The sequence below is a fragment of the Heptranchias perlo genome, chromosome 9, assembly GCF_035084215.1.
Source record: "Heptranchias perlo isolate sHepPer1 chromosome 9, sHepPer1.hap1, whole genome shotgun sequence".
Lineage (NCBI taxonomy): Eukaryota > Metazoa > Chordata > Chondrichthyes > Hexanchiformes > Hexanchidae > Heptranchias > Heptranchias perlo.
Window position 1 is genome coordinate 33565339 of NC_090333.1, and position 16657 is coordinate 33581995.

General features: G+C 40.7%; 1 protein-coding gene across 1 annotated transcript in view; it reads right to left on the reverse strand.

The window, feature by feature from the left end:
• Positions 1-444: 444 nt before the first annotated feature.
• ccdc17 (coiled-coil domain containing 17) overlaps positions 445-16657 on the reverse strand; it is a 41672-nt gene continuing 25459 nt past the window's right edge. Inside the window, exons 9-18 of the mRNA XM_067989588.1 lie at positions 16409-16586; positions 13998-14007; positions 12744-12875; positions 11803-11878; positions 9372-9589; positions 8378-8463; positions 6574-6789; positions 3274-3496; positions 1425-1535; positions 445-950 (exon numbers count right to left, since the gene is read on the reverse strand). Of these exons, the coding sequence (XP_067845689.1) occupies positions 786-950; positions 1425-1535; positions 3274-3496; positions 6574-6789; positions 8378-8463; positions 9372-9589; positions 11803-11878; positions 12744-12875; positions 13998-14007; positions 16409-16586 (1415 nt within the window). The 3' untranslated portion in view covers positions 445-785. The remainder of the gene's footprint in view (positions 951-1424; positions 1536-3273; positions 3497-6573; positions 6790-8377; positions 8464-9371; positions 9590-11802; positions 11879-12743; positions 12876-13997; positions 14008-16408; positions 16587-16657) is intronic.

Sequence of the window (16657 nt, forward strand, 5' to 3'; positions counted from 1 at the left end):
CCCAGTGGAAAAAGTGCAGAGAGAACTGGATGAGTACATGTTTCAAACACCTTTTATTTATTCACAATACCTTCTGTGGTCCTCTGATTAGTCAGGAATGGCAGAGTGGCTTTTTTGAGAAAATGTTTGTCAAATCCTGCAGTAGTTATTTGTATTATAATTTTCTTCAAAATTTGAATTGATAAGAATCTGTCAATAATTAATAAAAAAAACATTTCTGATATCTTCTGTCTAAAACTGTAATGGTAGGCCTTACTGTAGACTGATATTGTAGTTATGGCCTCAGTGGGCTTAGTCCTTCCAACAGTTTGCTCCAAAAACATTGGATTCTTGTTACTTTGTCTATTACAACACAAAATTTTTAATGCAGGTTTATTTTTTTAAACTATTTTTTATTAAAACTAAGATTAGATACAATAAATCAGTAGTGAATGTGATGTGATCTGTCACAATTATATAATTGAACTGAACTTGAAACAGAGTAAAGTATCTTTTTAAGAGGCTCCCTTTATAATATCGCTTTAAATTTAGTGTTATGAAGATCTACAAAATGGTATTACATTATATACTCCCACTGTAAATACAATATGCAAATCTGTCTCACTAGATTGTCTCACATGAAGATGTTTTATTTGCAATAATCATGAAAATGGTCTCTTTCAATAAGTCATTTTGATCTTCAATGAAGTAAATCTTTTTAGGCTTAACACTGTCATAGGTTCAGATCGTGACAGCCCTGTGGAGTGGAGTCAGGGAAAGGACCGATCTTACTCTTTCTCTCTCTCTCACCTTTGATTGACTTTGTGGAGGTCAGTGTGGCCATCAGTAGGAGGAAGGTCAATATGACCAGGGTGAGAAGGAAGAGAGAGATAGTGAGTTGTTGGTGGGTGATATGAGAGGTGTTGAGGGGGAGACGGGTTGTCAGCAGGAGGAACAGTGCGGCCTGCCATCTGCGAATGAAACACAAGAGTTATCATTGACTTTATAAAGTGTACAGTCTCAGTTTTATTGTCCAATTGATCTTTCAGTACAGGTACATGATCTTTACCAATGCACCACTATTTTCAATTGTAAGCTATTGTGTTGTTTAGAAGAGTAAACAAAAGCTAAAAGAACACAAACTGCAAGATCGTCATAACTGTAAACTTTCTGACAGGAACTTGGGTTTAGTTGCAATTTTAAAAAAACTTGGCAGAATAGAAAACTAAGAAATTGCACACATATGATTTCATGGGCTGGATATGCCTTTTCCCACTCCGACAGGGTCCATGCGGGACTTACGTCCTCCAACCCGACTACAACATGACACCAGCTCAGTTTCCTGGGTTTCAGTTATTATCCAGGCATGTCAGAATTCCTACCAACAAGCGGGAGCCTACCAGTAGCTCCCAGGAAAATCCAGGCCGTGCAGCAGTGGGACTTACCAAAGGTGGATATTGATACATGAAAGCATTGTTGGGATCAATAGTGGCCATTGATTGCACATCAGCATCTCTTGCATTTAACACTCTGAGGTAGACTTCAGCGCTTCCAACCTAAATAAATGAAAATATAAGGGAACCATCGATAAAGAATATAAATAGTTTTCTTCTGCTTACTCCCCCTACTAAATGCACACTAAGAATTGTACAATGCATTATTTCACGATGCGTGTTTGTATACATGGAGTAATACATGTCTCTTCTTCACTATCCCTCCCCTTGCCATTCCCCGTACATCCTGGGAAAATTATGAAATTCTGACAATTATGAATGGTCCTTAAAGTGATTTTAAACTATAGCTAATAATAGGGTCGATTTAAAAAAAAAGAATGGGTAGTTACTTTTGTGGTCTGTTCATTTGGACCTTAACAAAGCTACTTCGTTACAAAATTCAGCATTTTAGGACATGTGGCAAAGTTGCCATTCAGATAAATGTAAAGAATCTTACAACACCAGGTTATAGTCCAACAGTTTTATTTGAAAATCACAAGCTTTCGGAGGCTTTCAAATAAAACTGTTGGACTATAACCTGGTGTTGTAAGATTCCTTACATTTGTCCACCCCAGTCCATCACCGGCATCTCCACATCATGGCCATTCAGATATGCAATGTAAGTGCATAGAAATGACTCAAATCAGGGAGAAAACACTGGAGAAATGTCTGGAATACTCCTCATGAAAATATAAGGTCAGATGTTAGTTCATGGGGAGTTTACTAAAGATCAAAGTAATAGTCTTCCACATCCCACAGCATTACGCAGAATTACATAGAATGTACAGCACAGAAGCAGGCCATTCGGCCCAACCGATCCATGTCGGGATTTATGCTCCACACGAGCCTCCTCTCTCCCTACTTCAAATAACACAATCAGCATACATTGTAATTCAGAGATACAAAGGACCCACATCAAAAACAGAAAACTAACCAGCATTTTAATTATAACACATACATATATATATGATATACGACAAAAATGATTCAGAGCTTTAATCAAATGTTAGGGTTCCAATGATAATTATAAACTGGTTAAACTTTGCTCTCGAGTTACGTCGTCAAATAAATTCCCTCCTCCTCCCCCCCCCCCCCGCTCACCGTGGGAGGGGTGGGTGGATTCGGCAGATCGCTGAGGGGGCTGAAGGCAGATCGGGGAAGGGATGAGTCAGCAGATCGGGGGGGGGGGCGGGGGGGGACGGCCCTGAGAGACCCGGCTTACAGCCAACAAACTCAAAGGGCTGCCAAAATCTGAGGTACGCAGCCTCTTAACTTGTTCCAATCACTGACCTGTCCCTCCAGACCTGGATGATCGACCACCCCCCAATCCACCACGGTAAAATTGGAAGTGGGCGTGATCGCGGCAGGTTTCACATTTTTATCTATTTCACCCCTCCCCCCTGGTGCAGCACACAAATTACCAGATTTATTGACATCAATTTTACAATTTGCCATGGTGGAATTTGAAGTCACAGCCTCAGGGTTACTGGTGCAGTAACATAACCACTACACTACTGGATATAAGATGGTCAGCAGTAGTGAAAAACTAAATCCAGAATACGACTTTAAACTGAACTATGCCAGTAGGACAACAGAACGCAGCTTTAAACCGAGGGGCAAATTTAGAACTGATGTCAGGACGATCTTTTTCATACAAAAAGCTGATAGCACGGATTTCAGGGAAGAATGATTTAAAAAGCAATTGGATGTGACACTTGGGGTGGAGCGGGGGGAGAGTCAGTGTCATTGTGTTCTGGATGGATCAGCAAAGATGTTACATCAATGTGTCATTTACATATACCTGAGGAATTCCATTGAGCTGGCCAGTTGTGAGGGATGGTTTTACTGGTAGAGATCGTACCGGAACTTTCCACCGTCCACTGATAACCTGATTGTGATTATCAAATATATCAATCTTTGCCCAGCCTCTGGAAACCAGACGCTGAATTTCCTGGCCGTATGCATCAAAGCCCCCAGCAGCTTGGAGCTCAATTACCAGCGAGATTCCAGGGGAAGGGCGGACTCTAACAGCAGATATAAACAAAAAAATGTTACAAAAAGGACATCTTCGACCTTTTTCTCTTCAAGGCCTTTGAACATATTGTCGCCTCCCAGGCTTTCCCACAATGCTGTGTCTGAATCCCTCCAATGAAGTTTCAGCACCTTGCACAGCATCGAAACGACCCGAACCAAAGTTCTAAATGACATTCTCTGTGACTGTGACTGTGACCGTGGTGCATTAACCCGACTCATCCTCTTCGACCTCGCTGCAGCCTTCGACACGGCCAACCACACTATCCTTCTCCAGCACCTCCACTTCCCTTCTCCCATGGGACTGCCCTCATTTGGTTCCACTCTTACCTCTCCAATCGTAGCCAGAGCATGACCATCAATGGCTTCTCTTCCCACCTCTGGGATATCACCTCCAGAGTCCCCTAAGGATCAATCCTTGGTCCCCTCCACTTTCTCACTGACATGCCGCTTCTTGGTGACATCAACCACAGACATGAGATCAGCTTCCACATATATGCCAATAGCACCCAGCTTTACCTAACCACCACCTCTCACCATCGTCTCCATGCTGTCAGTTTACTTGCCCAGCGCCCAGACATGAATGAGCTTTAACTGCCTCTAGTTAAACATTGGGAATACTACACCATCATCTTTTGCCCCCACCACAAACTCCACACCCTCGCCACCAACTCCATCCCTCTTCTCCACCCTATCTCAGGCTGAATCGGATAGTTTAAAACTTAGCTTTCAACCCATATCCTCTACATCATAAAAACCTCTTAGTTCCACCTGTGACATGGTTCACCTCCACCCAAACCAAAGCCTGTCTGCTGTTGAAACCTTCATGTATGCCTTGCACCCATTTTACGGGCCTAAAATTGGCACAACAATAACCAATGTATCAGTGTAGATGCCCGCACTCAATCTGTACAGGTGTGCGAGTCACTAATAAATTGGTTGGAGCCTTTTTTTTTAAGTGGCCCTGGTGGCCGCCTGAAACGAGGCTCCTCCTTTCATTTCAGAACCAGATTTCTAAATTTGTTTGCCTTAGTTGAAAAAAAGCAATGCATCTTTTCTGGGTCTTGAGCAGCCTAACCAGCGGTCCTTAAAACATCTCACAGCACCATCTCAAGTACATTCATGCTGGGTGAGTTAAATGGTGAGGTAGAGGAGAGTGCATTGAGTAGCCAGAGACTGGCTGAGCAGGAACAGATGTTGATAGCAGAAGACCATGGAGGTATTCGCTGTCTAGATGGCCAGCTTGTGTCCATCCTTTGCTGATATGCCCAGTGATTCAAAGCTCACAGGGTCTGTATTTAAAAGAATGCTCTGGCAGAACAGAACAGTATAGTCACTGGAGAGTAGCCCAACCCACCTGCAACAGCTGACAGCAAACTGAGTCTACTACTCGCATCCGTGCAGTGGTCAAACACTGTAGAGCACAATCATAGCATAAAGGACAAGGAGGCCCTGCAGCTGCAGAAGTGCTGGATCCAGTAACTGGGCCAGCTCATGGAGACGCAACAGCCTGCCCCCTGGCTTACTGCTGCCACGCAGTAGACACCTAGATAGAGCACTCGAAGAGTTTTCTAGATTATTTGAATAGATTGGGCCTATATTCTCTGGAGTTTAGAATAATGAGAGGTGATCTCATTGAAAGGTATAAAATTCTTAGAGGGCTTGATAGGGTCCATGCTGAGAGGCTGTTTCCCCTGACTGGAGAGTCTAGAACTAGAGGTCATGGTCTCAGGATAAGGAGTCGGCCATTTAGAACTGAGATGAGGAGGAATTTCTTCACTCAGAGGGTTGTGAATCTTTGGAATTCTCTACCCGAGAAGGTTGTGGATGCAGAGTCATTGAGTATATTCAAGGCTGAGATCAATAGATTTTTGGACACTATGGGAATCAAAGGAAATGGGAATAGGGCGGGAAAGTGGAGTTGAGGGAGAAGATCAGCCATGATCATATTGAATGGTGGAGCAGGCTTGAGGGGCCGTATGGTCTACTCCTGTTCCTATTTCTTATGTTCTTATGTAAATCATGGTGTCACCAAAGGGAAGCACCAGTCGATAAAACATTAGGGGCACATACATTGTATTTGAGCTGTATTTTAATTCAACTAAAGGTTCTCGTGATGGTATTGGATAATGTTTCAGCAGAGGGAAGGAACAGAATCCAGTGGTGGTGCAAACTGATGCAATATTCACCCTAATTGGTCACTGTAAACCAGTGACTTTGCTAATACAATGGGTCTTACATAACACTCCTATTGTAAAAGAGCAGAGCCTCTGACCGATCACGAGCATTACCATTGGGACAGTGTTCAGTATATATCCACCACGCCCCAGCCATCACACTTTATTACAGGCAAACCAATTGTTTTTTTTAAAGCCAGTCATTGACCCTGAAATTTATAACGAGTTAGAATTGCCTGGATTAACTTCAGAGGTTCATATTAAGCAACAAATTTCAAGACTTGCCTATTTAGAAAAGTGACCTTAATGGCACAGGACAATTTAGCAGCTAAACATAACAATCATGCTCCAGGTCTTAGACTAGCCCTGAGCATTTCGATAAGGGATCTGCTAGTTACATTAAAAGTATGGAATATAAAGGATAATGAATAAGCTCAGTGAATTCAAGGCAGTCATCCAATCAATCAAAGGAAAACTCCAAACTTAAGATGCTGATCAATCATAAATTAAAAGAACAAATTCTAGGTGCCTGCTCAAGTTGAGAGTTAACTTTATTGGTCCAACGGAAGGAGCTTTAGTCTGTAACTACACCGTATCAGAGTGTTTCATCTGATGTGAAAAAATGTCATTCACTAGCACTAATATTCATCACTTTGAGCACAAAATTCAGTCTGATCTTTATCCAGAAACATGGTCAACAACGATAAATATGTCCACAAGTGAGGTTGATCAGATAACATTACAAGTGCGTTTGGTCAGTTCATGTCACAACTCTATATTACCTGTACCACATTTCAACACATTTCTATAATTCTCCTCACCAGTGCAGACCACATGTGCAATATAAACAGAAGTATCTTAGACGCAAAATGTTTCTACAATATCACCATTACCTTGGCACTGGCTGCTTTGCAGATAATGTTCCAAAGCTGCCTTTGAGTCCATCAGACATGTAGTGAGGCCCACCTCCCATTTCACAGTATACTGCAGGTAAGGCAGATGGCTTCCCCATCTCCTGTCCATTATTGTACAAGCCAGCAACCAGGCGGATGAGGCGATATGTAGGGACAAGGCCAAGAAGAAAATCATAGAAGACGACAAACCCTGCCCTGGAATCAAAAATATCAGTTATGGCACAGACAACGTATTATTTAAATATCAGGTTCAAGAATAGTTATGAAGCTAAAATAGCAGGTGTGCAGCTGCAAGGGAAGCCATACGGCATTATTTTCAATATTCTATTCAATGGTGTAATGTGTAATTTCAAATGCAATTAATGCATTAGCATCTGTTTCCAGTATAGTTTTGAGTTGGCATGATTACATTTGGAAATGGTCTTGCATTGTGTAGTATAAATAGAGCAGCTATATCTTTCTTAACATCAAACATGAAAGATCATTAACAAAAGCAATGTTTTTGGCTTTTAAGTTGAAACAAACCTTTTTTAAAAAATCACAAATTACTGCAGCAAGGAATACTGGGGAATGTGGTGGCCACAGAGTAGGCTGGTCATCTTAAAATAATTTGGATACTGGAACCTCTGTGATGGATTGCCTCGGGGACCCTCACTTATTGCATACTGCAAAAGGAATATGATGGAGGAAATAGAGGATAGAACCTTTAACTGAACACGTGCAATGCAAGCACACTTTAATTGAGCTAATCCAATGTTAATCTAGTCTGGAGATTAACTAAACCCAATTTTTGTTGTGAATTTAGATTTTTATTGGATTTTCTCTTTTCTATCCCTGGATGGGTAACTCACAGCCGCCATCAAATTTACTTCCTTGTCCACTTCTGTCCATGCCACTGTCAGCTTGACTGAAAAAAGGTGCACAAGAACAATTCAGTGACACACCTCCCATTCCCCCATTAAGAACACTGGACTCAAATTAGATCTTTCCTGATGCCATGGCCAGTTCAAGAACTTGTAAGTATTTTTTTTGGAGGTGGAGGAGGAGAGACAGCGAGATATAGTGACTGAAGGCAGGGTGGGGCTAAACTGTACTGCTTTCTGCAGCTTCCCATATCCAAGACCTTACCACAGCAACTGAATGAAAAATCATCCCTTCCAAATTAGGCTTTTCCTTTCACGACTTGTTGCCCCGGTGGGGATATATAGGTCAGGTCAAGCCCAGCAGAGCAGTTGGAGCTACCATCTCACCATATAGGTGAGCTGAGAGGGGAGGAGGATGGGGGATTGAAGTTGTTGAGCAGCCTGAGAACTCATCACATGTCCATGTTTGCAGGGCAGATAAAGGGAAGGTAAAACAAAGAAGCCATTGGTGAGCAGGCCAGAATCTTACAACATAGTTGACCTCAGAGGAAATACAGGTCAGTTGAGGTAGAGTACAGAAACTGAAAGGGCTGTTAGCTTGCCATCTGTGGAGAGGAAATATCAAGTCCATAACAACGCAAAGAAGAAAATGCAGATCATTGAGGAATATACAGCTTTTAAAATATGATAAATAAAAACTTACAGGCATTAATTATTCACAAGGAAAATGAAAGTATACTTCTATGTAGTACCACTGCATGGTCCAATACTGAAAAATTATCTCCTAAGGAACTGGTGGATGGGAGTTGGGTGGAGCATCATGTAACAATGGTGTACAATGAACCAGTCAGAAACAAAAGACAGAATCAATTGTTTATATTCTATAAAGTAAAAATAGACGCATGAATATTGGTACTTACACTGGGTCATAAGGTGCAGGTCCTAGCGCATCTGGAGGATCCAGTAAATGTTTGGCAATCATTGGTGTCTGAGGTCTCAAATGGTCCTATAAAACAGTGGGATTTGTTTAAAGTGTTCACATTTTTTGTGAAGGTTGTTGAGTTCATCAAAGTGAGAAACACCAGCACTGGGGAATAGACCATGTAGGCAATGTTAGCATCAATGTTTTCAGGTTAGGTTTAGCACGGGTTTGATACAGAGCAAACATGTCCCTTCTCTGCACCAACCATGTGCCCTAAACCTAACCTCGCCATCTAGAGCACCAATGTGAATGTTTAGATTTGCTATCACATTAATTTTGGGGGCCTCTCTCAACGATACTGCAAACATGATGAATTGTGAGCAGTTTTGTGCTTTAGCCCACTCGAATGTAGGATATCAGCTGGTTGTGATCTAATTTTATTTCATAGAAGAGATTTTCATCCCGTCATTCTGGGTTGGATCGAAACTAAGATTTGTGGTAAAAGGGGCCAGGTGGATCCAAGGTAAGGGACAAGTTACAAGGAAAAAAGTACATGCTAACTATTAAAAATAAAACTTTTTTTTGAGATAGGAACAGGATCATGGCTATGACTGTCCATACATTTTTATAAAAATGTTCACAGATTATATGCCCCTTTACACAATATCATTTAATTTTTGAAGTAAAATAATAGGAACCAAAGGATTATCAACACCAAAACCAACGGGCAAATAGTGTGCAACGTTTGGGGAAAATAATGAAAACTTCCACATAATTATTCTGAATGGAGTACTGAGTGAATAATTGATCAACTCCCCAATTATGAAGAAATTTCTTATAAATATACTGGATAGATTGACTCAAACAATAGCTACACATTTACAACAGCTATGTCGACTGGTTACATCAGAAATATCAAAAAGGCAGGAAGCCTTAAACCTTTTCCTGAAATTAAACACTTTTTTACGAGCACAGCAAAGAGCTGTCCTTACCATGTGAGGCACCCGAGTGTGTTGGTTCAGAGCTAGTTGTGGGGGAGGTGGTGGTGGTGGGGGTGGGGGTGGAGGTGGGAACAGATGTGGAGGTGACCTTAATCCTCTTCGCATTCGCATTCTGTTTGCTTCACTTTTCAGCATCTCAATTTCTCCTTGCAGGTCAGTCATTTTGTTTATGTGCTCGCGCTGCATCTCCTGCATTTCCTTTTCCAACTCTAAAGTAAATCAGAAGAACCTTTATTTTTTATATAATCACTCAAATGGCACAAATATTCCTGTAAGTGAATTATTCTACAACAGTCACTTGCATTTCTATAGTGCTCCTCACATACATAAACATCTCAGAGCACTTTACAAGGTGGTGGACAACGACCATGGAGCAAAGGAGGAAGAAACAAGATTTTATCATTTCTTAGCTTGTTGTAATGCTATACAAATACCAATTAAAAATAAAAATAATTTCCATCATTCTTTGCAAACTCCCCAACAATGAAACAAGTTATTATAAATAAACTGGATAGATTTACTCAAAAACTGTAGCTATTCATTTACTGGGTCAATCAGAAGCATCAAACAGGCAGGAAGGCTTAAACTTTTTCTTGAAATAAGCACCTTTTTACTATCACAGCGATAAGCTGTCCTTGCCATGAGAGGAATCTAAGTGCATTGGTTCAGACCTAGCTGTGGTGGTGTAGAATATTCAACCTTCATAATAGATTAAAAATCTTACAACATGCACCTCCTGTATACTAATCCTGACTTCCTGTTGTTACATTTTTGCCAAAAGTTTGTCTCAACGTTTTCTGTTATAACTTCCTATGTCCACATTTATAATGGAAATGCCTGTCAAATTATTATGCTATAATTACACTGTCCCACCTGTGGTGAGGTGGCAGTGTGTCAGTTTTGTGTCTCCCAACTCCTCAGCCTGCAGTGCAGAGAAACTCCTAGAATCCAACCAATTCTACGTCTCAAATTGCTATTTAACTATATATGAATAATAATGTGTTGTTCGCCTGTGGGATTGCATATGGGGAGTTGAGCCTAAGTGTAGTCTTGGTGAAGTAGGGTTAGAAGGCGGGAGATAATTCGACTAGGGCACACAGATGTAATTCAGTCACTATTTTAAAGTTGTATATTCTGTCCTTATTTTTATATAATACTTTGTGTTACAAATTTCAGATGTGCACTAGGTAGCCTTGGGTTCAGTGTTTTTGGACTGTCGCAGAAGCAAACCCGGTGTTCCCTATGATCAGGACTTTATCTTAACTGCCCAATATCTAGTCATACAAAAGCACAACCAAGGGGCCTAGCAATAAGACCACTCATTCCACATTCAATGATCTCACAAATGCCTCACGTCCATTTCTCCTATCTTCTGTAGGGCAAACTGACACACACTCTACTGAAGCAAGGCCAATTATAAACCAATAAGCTGGTTTATTTACATGCAATCTATCTACCTTTCTTTTTCTCTTTGCCCTCTCGGGCCTTTTGCTCTCCTCTCTTCCCCTTCTTTTCACCTGGTAATACCACCTTTCATTTCTTCCCTCAGGTACAGTGCCATCTTGATCCCTATCTCAATCCATCACTGCTCCTCTGCCTTCCGACTCTCCTGCCACTGTCCCAGGCTTGAATTCCCTTTAATAAACCTACAGAAACCTTATATGCCTCTCCCAGCATTTTCTGGAGTGGCAGCGGCCCAAACTTTCTTTGAGGGTCCCAGAAGAGCATTCCCTCTCCACTGGGCCCCAGAAAGATAAGTTTTACACTTACTTCTGCTGAGTATCTGCCAGGTTTTAGAGAGAGGGCCCTTGGCCCTCCTTATCTCTGTAACCTTCTACAGTGCTACAACCTCCCCCACATTCTCCATTCCTCTGATTCCAGCCTCTTGTACAATCCACTGTTGTGCCATATGCTCTGGGATTCTCTCCCTAAACTCCTTCCTCTCCCTTCCTTCAAGACCCTCCTTAAAACCCACCTCTTTGACCAAGCTTTTATTCGCTCCTTCTAATATCTCCTCCTTTGACTCTGTCAATTTTTTTCTTACATCTCTGATTCACCATGGGATATTTTTCGACATTGAAGGCACAATATAAATACAAATTGTTCTTGTTGTTCGATAAAAGGGGAAGGAGCTCACTGAAATCAAAACATCTGATGCAATAACTACACTGATTGGGCTGGTAAACATGTTACTGGTGCAGGAATGTTATCAGAACCTTGCTTTTGCTACATGGTAATATTAGGGGCAAGAAAAATAAGAATTGTAAAAATCAAAACATTTAGAAACAGTATGTTTAAATAATGGATGGTCCTTCAAATGGGCTTCAGAATACAAAAATAAAAGTATCGAGCAGTCCGCGTTCAACATCGAGTGACTAATCTAATGAGAAGCCTTGCTGATCGTCATGACTCAGCCAGTTACCATCTGCTGCTCCGCTGTGCAGGTCGTCTGTCCTTGAAATTTGTTTAGAGGAAGAGGATACCAGAAAACAAAATATCTGGAGTTCATAAGGCAAACATTATTGTTTAAAGAGATCACAGCAGTACATATGTGGATCTTACTTACATTTCGTTAAAAAAAGACTGTATGAAGAATGCAATTAATGAAACAATAGTCCCTATTTCTCTTTTGAGCAGCAAGAGGCCAGTGGAGCGTGAAAGAGTCAGAAAAATGTGGAGTTCAGTCTCAATGACAGTTTGCTTGAAGGTGCATTTGGACAGGAGTTTTTTAAAATTAATATGTGTGTAGTTTGATTCTTGAGAGAATTTGCAGTTAATGAGATTTAAGGCTATCACTATCAACATTTGTAAGTTGGACACGGGAATGGCAATGCAGGAGACTCTCAATGTGTATGGAGTGTGAAATGTGGACCATCACATACCCTCAGTGTATCCATGGCAGCACATTCACACTAATTGTCGGAAAATGGAGTCTCTGGAGCAGAGGGTCTTCGTGTTTAAGCTGCAATTGGCCACACTTCACTGCATCCGAGAGGATGAGGTGTTTCTGGATCATATCTTCCAGAAAAAAGCAATAATGTTTAAAGGGAGAAATGGATGACCATCTGCAGGAGCAGCAGTGGGAAGCAAACCTCACAGGTGCAGCGAACCCCCAAATTACTGGAACTGTCCAATGGACAACTATGAGGTGGACAGTGACAGTGACTCAGAGGAGAGTGCTCCTGAGCAACATTTGACGACAACAAAATCAGACATTTTAAATGTAGCAAAGGGTGGCCATGAGGCAATTCACTCCTGGTCTCTTATAATTCCTGCGACACAATCAGGAGGCCATGTGAGCTTGTAAGGTATAATGTGGCCCGTCATGCAGTGACCGCAGATGTTGATAGGTTAACTCTTTACCTTCACATGGTCAAGATGAATGGGATACACATAAGGGGGTTTCAAGACTTTGGTTGCTTTTTCATAATAATACACGACGGTCCAGTGAAGGACCACCATTAAGAAAAGGACACAGTTGCCCACATTTGGAGACTGTGAATGACCACAAAAATACCCATTGCCAGAGTTTGGCTGGAATATTTTGGTTACACAGATACCGTGGAATTGGGAGTTTATTCGTCCATATCATTGGACATATTAATAAGGAATGACATAGATATCAAGAGAGTTATTGACAAGCCACGCATGATGGTGTAACTGGTGATAAATGCACGGTCTTTGCAAGCAAGCCACCCCAGATGGGGAAGATGTCAAATTTTGGAAATTTTTGGCCATTTTCCATAGAAAGGATTTGAAAAAAAGTTACAATTACGGGTTATGCTTCAAAGCCAAGTGTATTCACACAAGTTTAAAAAGAAAGACACAAATATCTAATGCAGATCACATGGAGGTGCTGTTGTGACGCCCCTGGGTTATGCTATAATTTAGTTAGATGTTGGACTGTATGGGCACACCCCTAAACCTGGGGCACTCTGACTGCTCACTGGAGTAACCAGCGCTGATGTAACCAGGGCCATATTTGTGGCAAAATCTGAATTTGCAACAGCGCATCTGTGATGTCCTCCATCACCAGTCTGACAACTCTCACCGTCAAAACTCACACATAAATACAACTGAGTGGGGTACTGTGGAACTGTGAAGAGTTAATGCCCTCAGGAAAGGAAAGTAGAGAAGAGAATTAGAGAGAAAAATGAAGAAATAAAGATCTGGATGAATATTTGGTTAGGAACAAGATTGAAGGTTAGAAGAAGGTTGAAGTGATTGAATGCTAGTTTGAATAGGATTAGTCCTCGGCTCCTGGAGCATGGAAATGTCATGCCAAGATGACAACTGACCAAGATAAGTAATGTAGGATGTAATTCACCTTTAGGGAGGGGACAGATAGAAACTTTGCAGATCCTTTTCCTTATGAAATTAAATAGATTGGGTACAGCCTATGATAGAATGAATTCCACGTGGTCTGTAGAGAGACCTGGGTTTATGGACTGATCAGTCCTTTCTCATTCCATGCTTCCTTAGGTCATGATTATTTCTGTTCATACTGAATGAAATATTGGCTTATTAACAACAGACAATTTTTCCTATTCAAATTGTATTTTTATTAAATGTTTCTAAAAATTACATTCATTAGCAACATAAAAAAATTGGTTTTACATTCTTTATGCTGATTTACGAACATAAGAATTTTAAAAAGAGGATATATTTCTCATTAGCTCAAAATAGATTCAGTTAGAGATTTAAGGAGTGAAACTGACAGTAGATTAGATTGCAACATTTTAAATAGGTACAACTCAATCAATGCACAGTACATATACGATTAACAAGCAGGAGTGTTGAAGTTAAGACCAGTGCAGTGAAACTCACAGTGACTACACATCTTTGAACTCAGTATCACTGTTCTAGGTTTTCTTTTGTTGCACAGTAATTGAGTTTTGCTGGAAAGATTCTATTTTTTTTAGAACATAGGTGCAACTATGTTTAAGCAACTCAAAACTTTTTCAAAAAATATTACAAGACATAAAAGGTTTTAAAATATTACAATAATAAACAATCTGGAATATTTCAAGCCACTTAAAATATGTTTTTAATTGCAGTAGATCCTGATACTCTGTCTTCATCACTATAGTGACGTAACTGTATATAGACTAAGAAAAAACTGCAAATACTGGACATTCAGAGCTTCTGAAATAGCCTAATTTTTCTTCAGTTAAGGTTTGCTCTCAAGAGCAGTCAACACCCTCAACTGCATCAGTCTCATCTCTGCTCATATCTCTACCTTCCTCCTCTCCCAGCAACAGGTTCCCTCTTGTCCTCACCTCCATTCTACCAGTTTTTGAATTTGCCATCATTCTCTCCCTTCATCAAGCACATTTTGCCTTTCTGTCTCCTCCATTTCCCAGAGGAACCATTCTTTTCAAGGTACTTTTATTCAATCTTCCACCATCCTAACTTCCAGCTGCCCTTTAGTGGCTCTTTTCTGTGCAATCACAACAGACATAAAACCTATTCTTTCACCTCCTCCCACCTCTTTGTGCAGGGCCATAAACACTCATTCTGTGTGAGTCAACAGTTTAAGTATACACCCTCCAATCTAGTGCACTGTATTCACTGCTCATGGTGCAGTCTCCTCTATGTTGGGGAGACCAAACATGGATTAGAGAACCCTTTGCCAAACATCTCTGTTCTGTCTGCAAGTGTGACCTTGAGTTCACTAAAGCCTTGCCACTAACTTATACTCCCATTCACACTCTGACCTCTCCATTTTTGATCTCCTATACTTTTCCAATCAAGTTCTACACAAGCTTCAGGAACAGTACCTAATCTTTCACTTGAGCACTTATGCAGACCTCTGAATCTGAATACTGACTTTAATAATTTCAGACATTAGCTTTATCTCCCATTTTCTTTACAGCAAGTGATGGTGATGGCGGTGAGTCGGTCGATGTCTGGAGGATAGGAGATGGATTAACATTCTGGGTCTAGACTCTTTGCCAGAGCACAGTTCTTGTGGTGGGGGCTCTACATCCCTGGTGCTGGCTTGTTTTCTATCTCCTTGTGGGACAAACATGCCCATTGTGTTTCCAGGATTTCCATTTTAGAGCTGCATCTAAAGGCTTTCTTCTCTAACCACCACCCCCCCACCCCACCCCACCTTTTTCACCTTTTTCCTTAGTTATTTGCACGTTCTTTTTAAAAAATATTGTTCAATTCTTTGCTTTTCCTTTAAACAGGTTGCACGTAGTTCATACAAAGCGCTTCCTTGTTGTGACTGGAATTTCTATTGTTCCCCCACCCCCATTTTCCCCAATTCTACTAAAATGTTTGTTTTCTTTCAGTTTGAAGAATTCTACCCAAAACATTAACCTGTCTTTTCTCTCTACAGATGCTAAGTGCTCTATCTATTTCCAGCAATTTCTATTTTTGTTACTGTTTATAGATTACTTGGGGCTTTGGGCTGCAAGTGGGCAGAAACACACAGCTACAGTCTGCTTTCTTCTTCCTGTCAGGGTAACAGAAATACTACTCCGCTTTAAATGTGTTAGTGGTAAACTGTAAACCACAGATTTACCTTATGTGCTTATTGTGGTGTTAAGTGGTAAATAGAACACTTTCCCACTTTGGGGACACTATGTCGGCATCTGGCACTCCCAGGCCGGATCTAATACGGTCAGATACAGAGGGAAGCTCCCTCTACTGTGCTGCCAAAAACATGCCTTAACTTTAACAGGAGCACCCCGGCTGCCCAGCTATACACAGTAAGAATTAAATTTAAACTGCCCAAATTATTTCATGTGGGACCCTTACAACCAACAGAAAGATGTTCATCCTATTATTCCAGGCTCGTCCACTTCTCTTTTAAGTTTCATGAATGCTATGTAACATTCTTAAGTTTTATTTTATTGAATATTGCTGAATTAATAGTAACATTATTAAAAGTGTTAAGGTTTAGAGATTACTCAATTATAGATCAATATTCTCAATCTGGAATTTTGTACTTCTTAGTCTGGAATTTTCTAAACAGTAGGCTGTCCATCTATAGGCACTCATTAACATTATGTTGTTACTCTTGTTGTATGTAGCCATATTCTTGAGGCTCATTTCTGAGAGTCCGAAACCTACCATCATCAGGCTTCCTCCTCTCTCGCTGAAGCTTTAGTTTTAGAATTTCATCTTCCAAATGCTGGTTCTCAAGTTCCACAGCTAGGAGCTCAGCATCCAGTGATTTGTGAGGTGACTCATGTTCTGTAATTTGTAAGGAATATAATAGATCCAGTTAGGACCTTTATATTTTACCTATTTGACAACAAGCATTT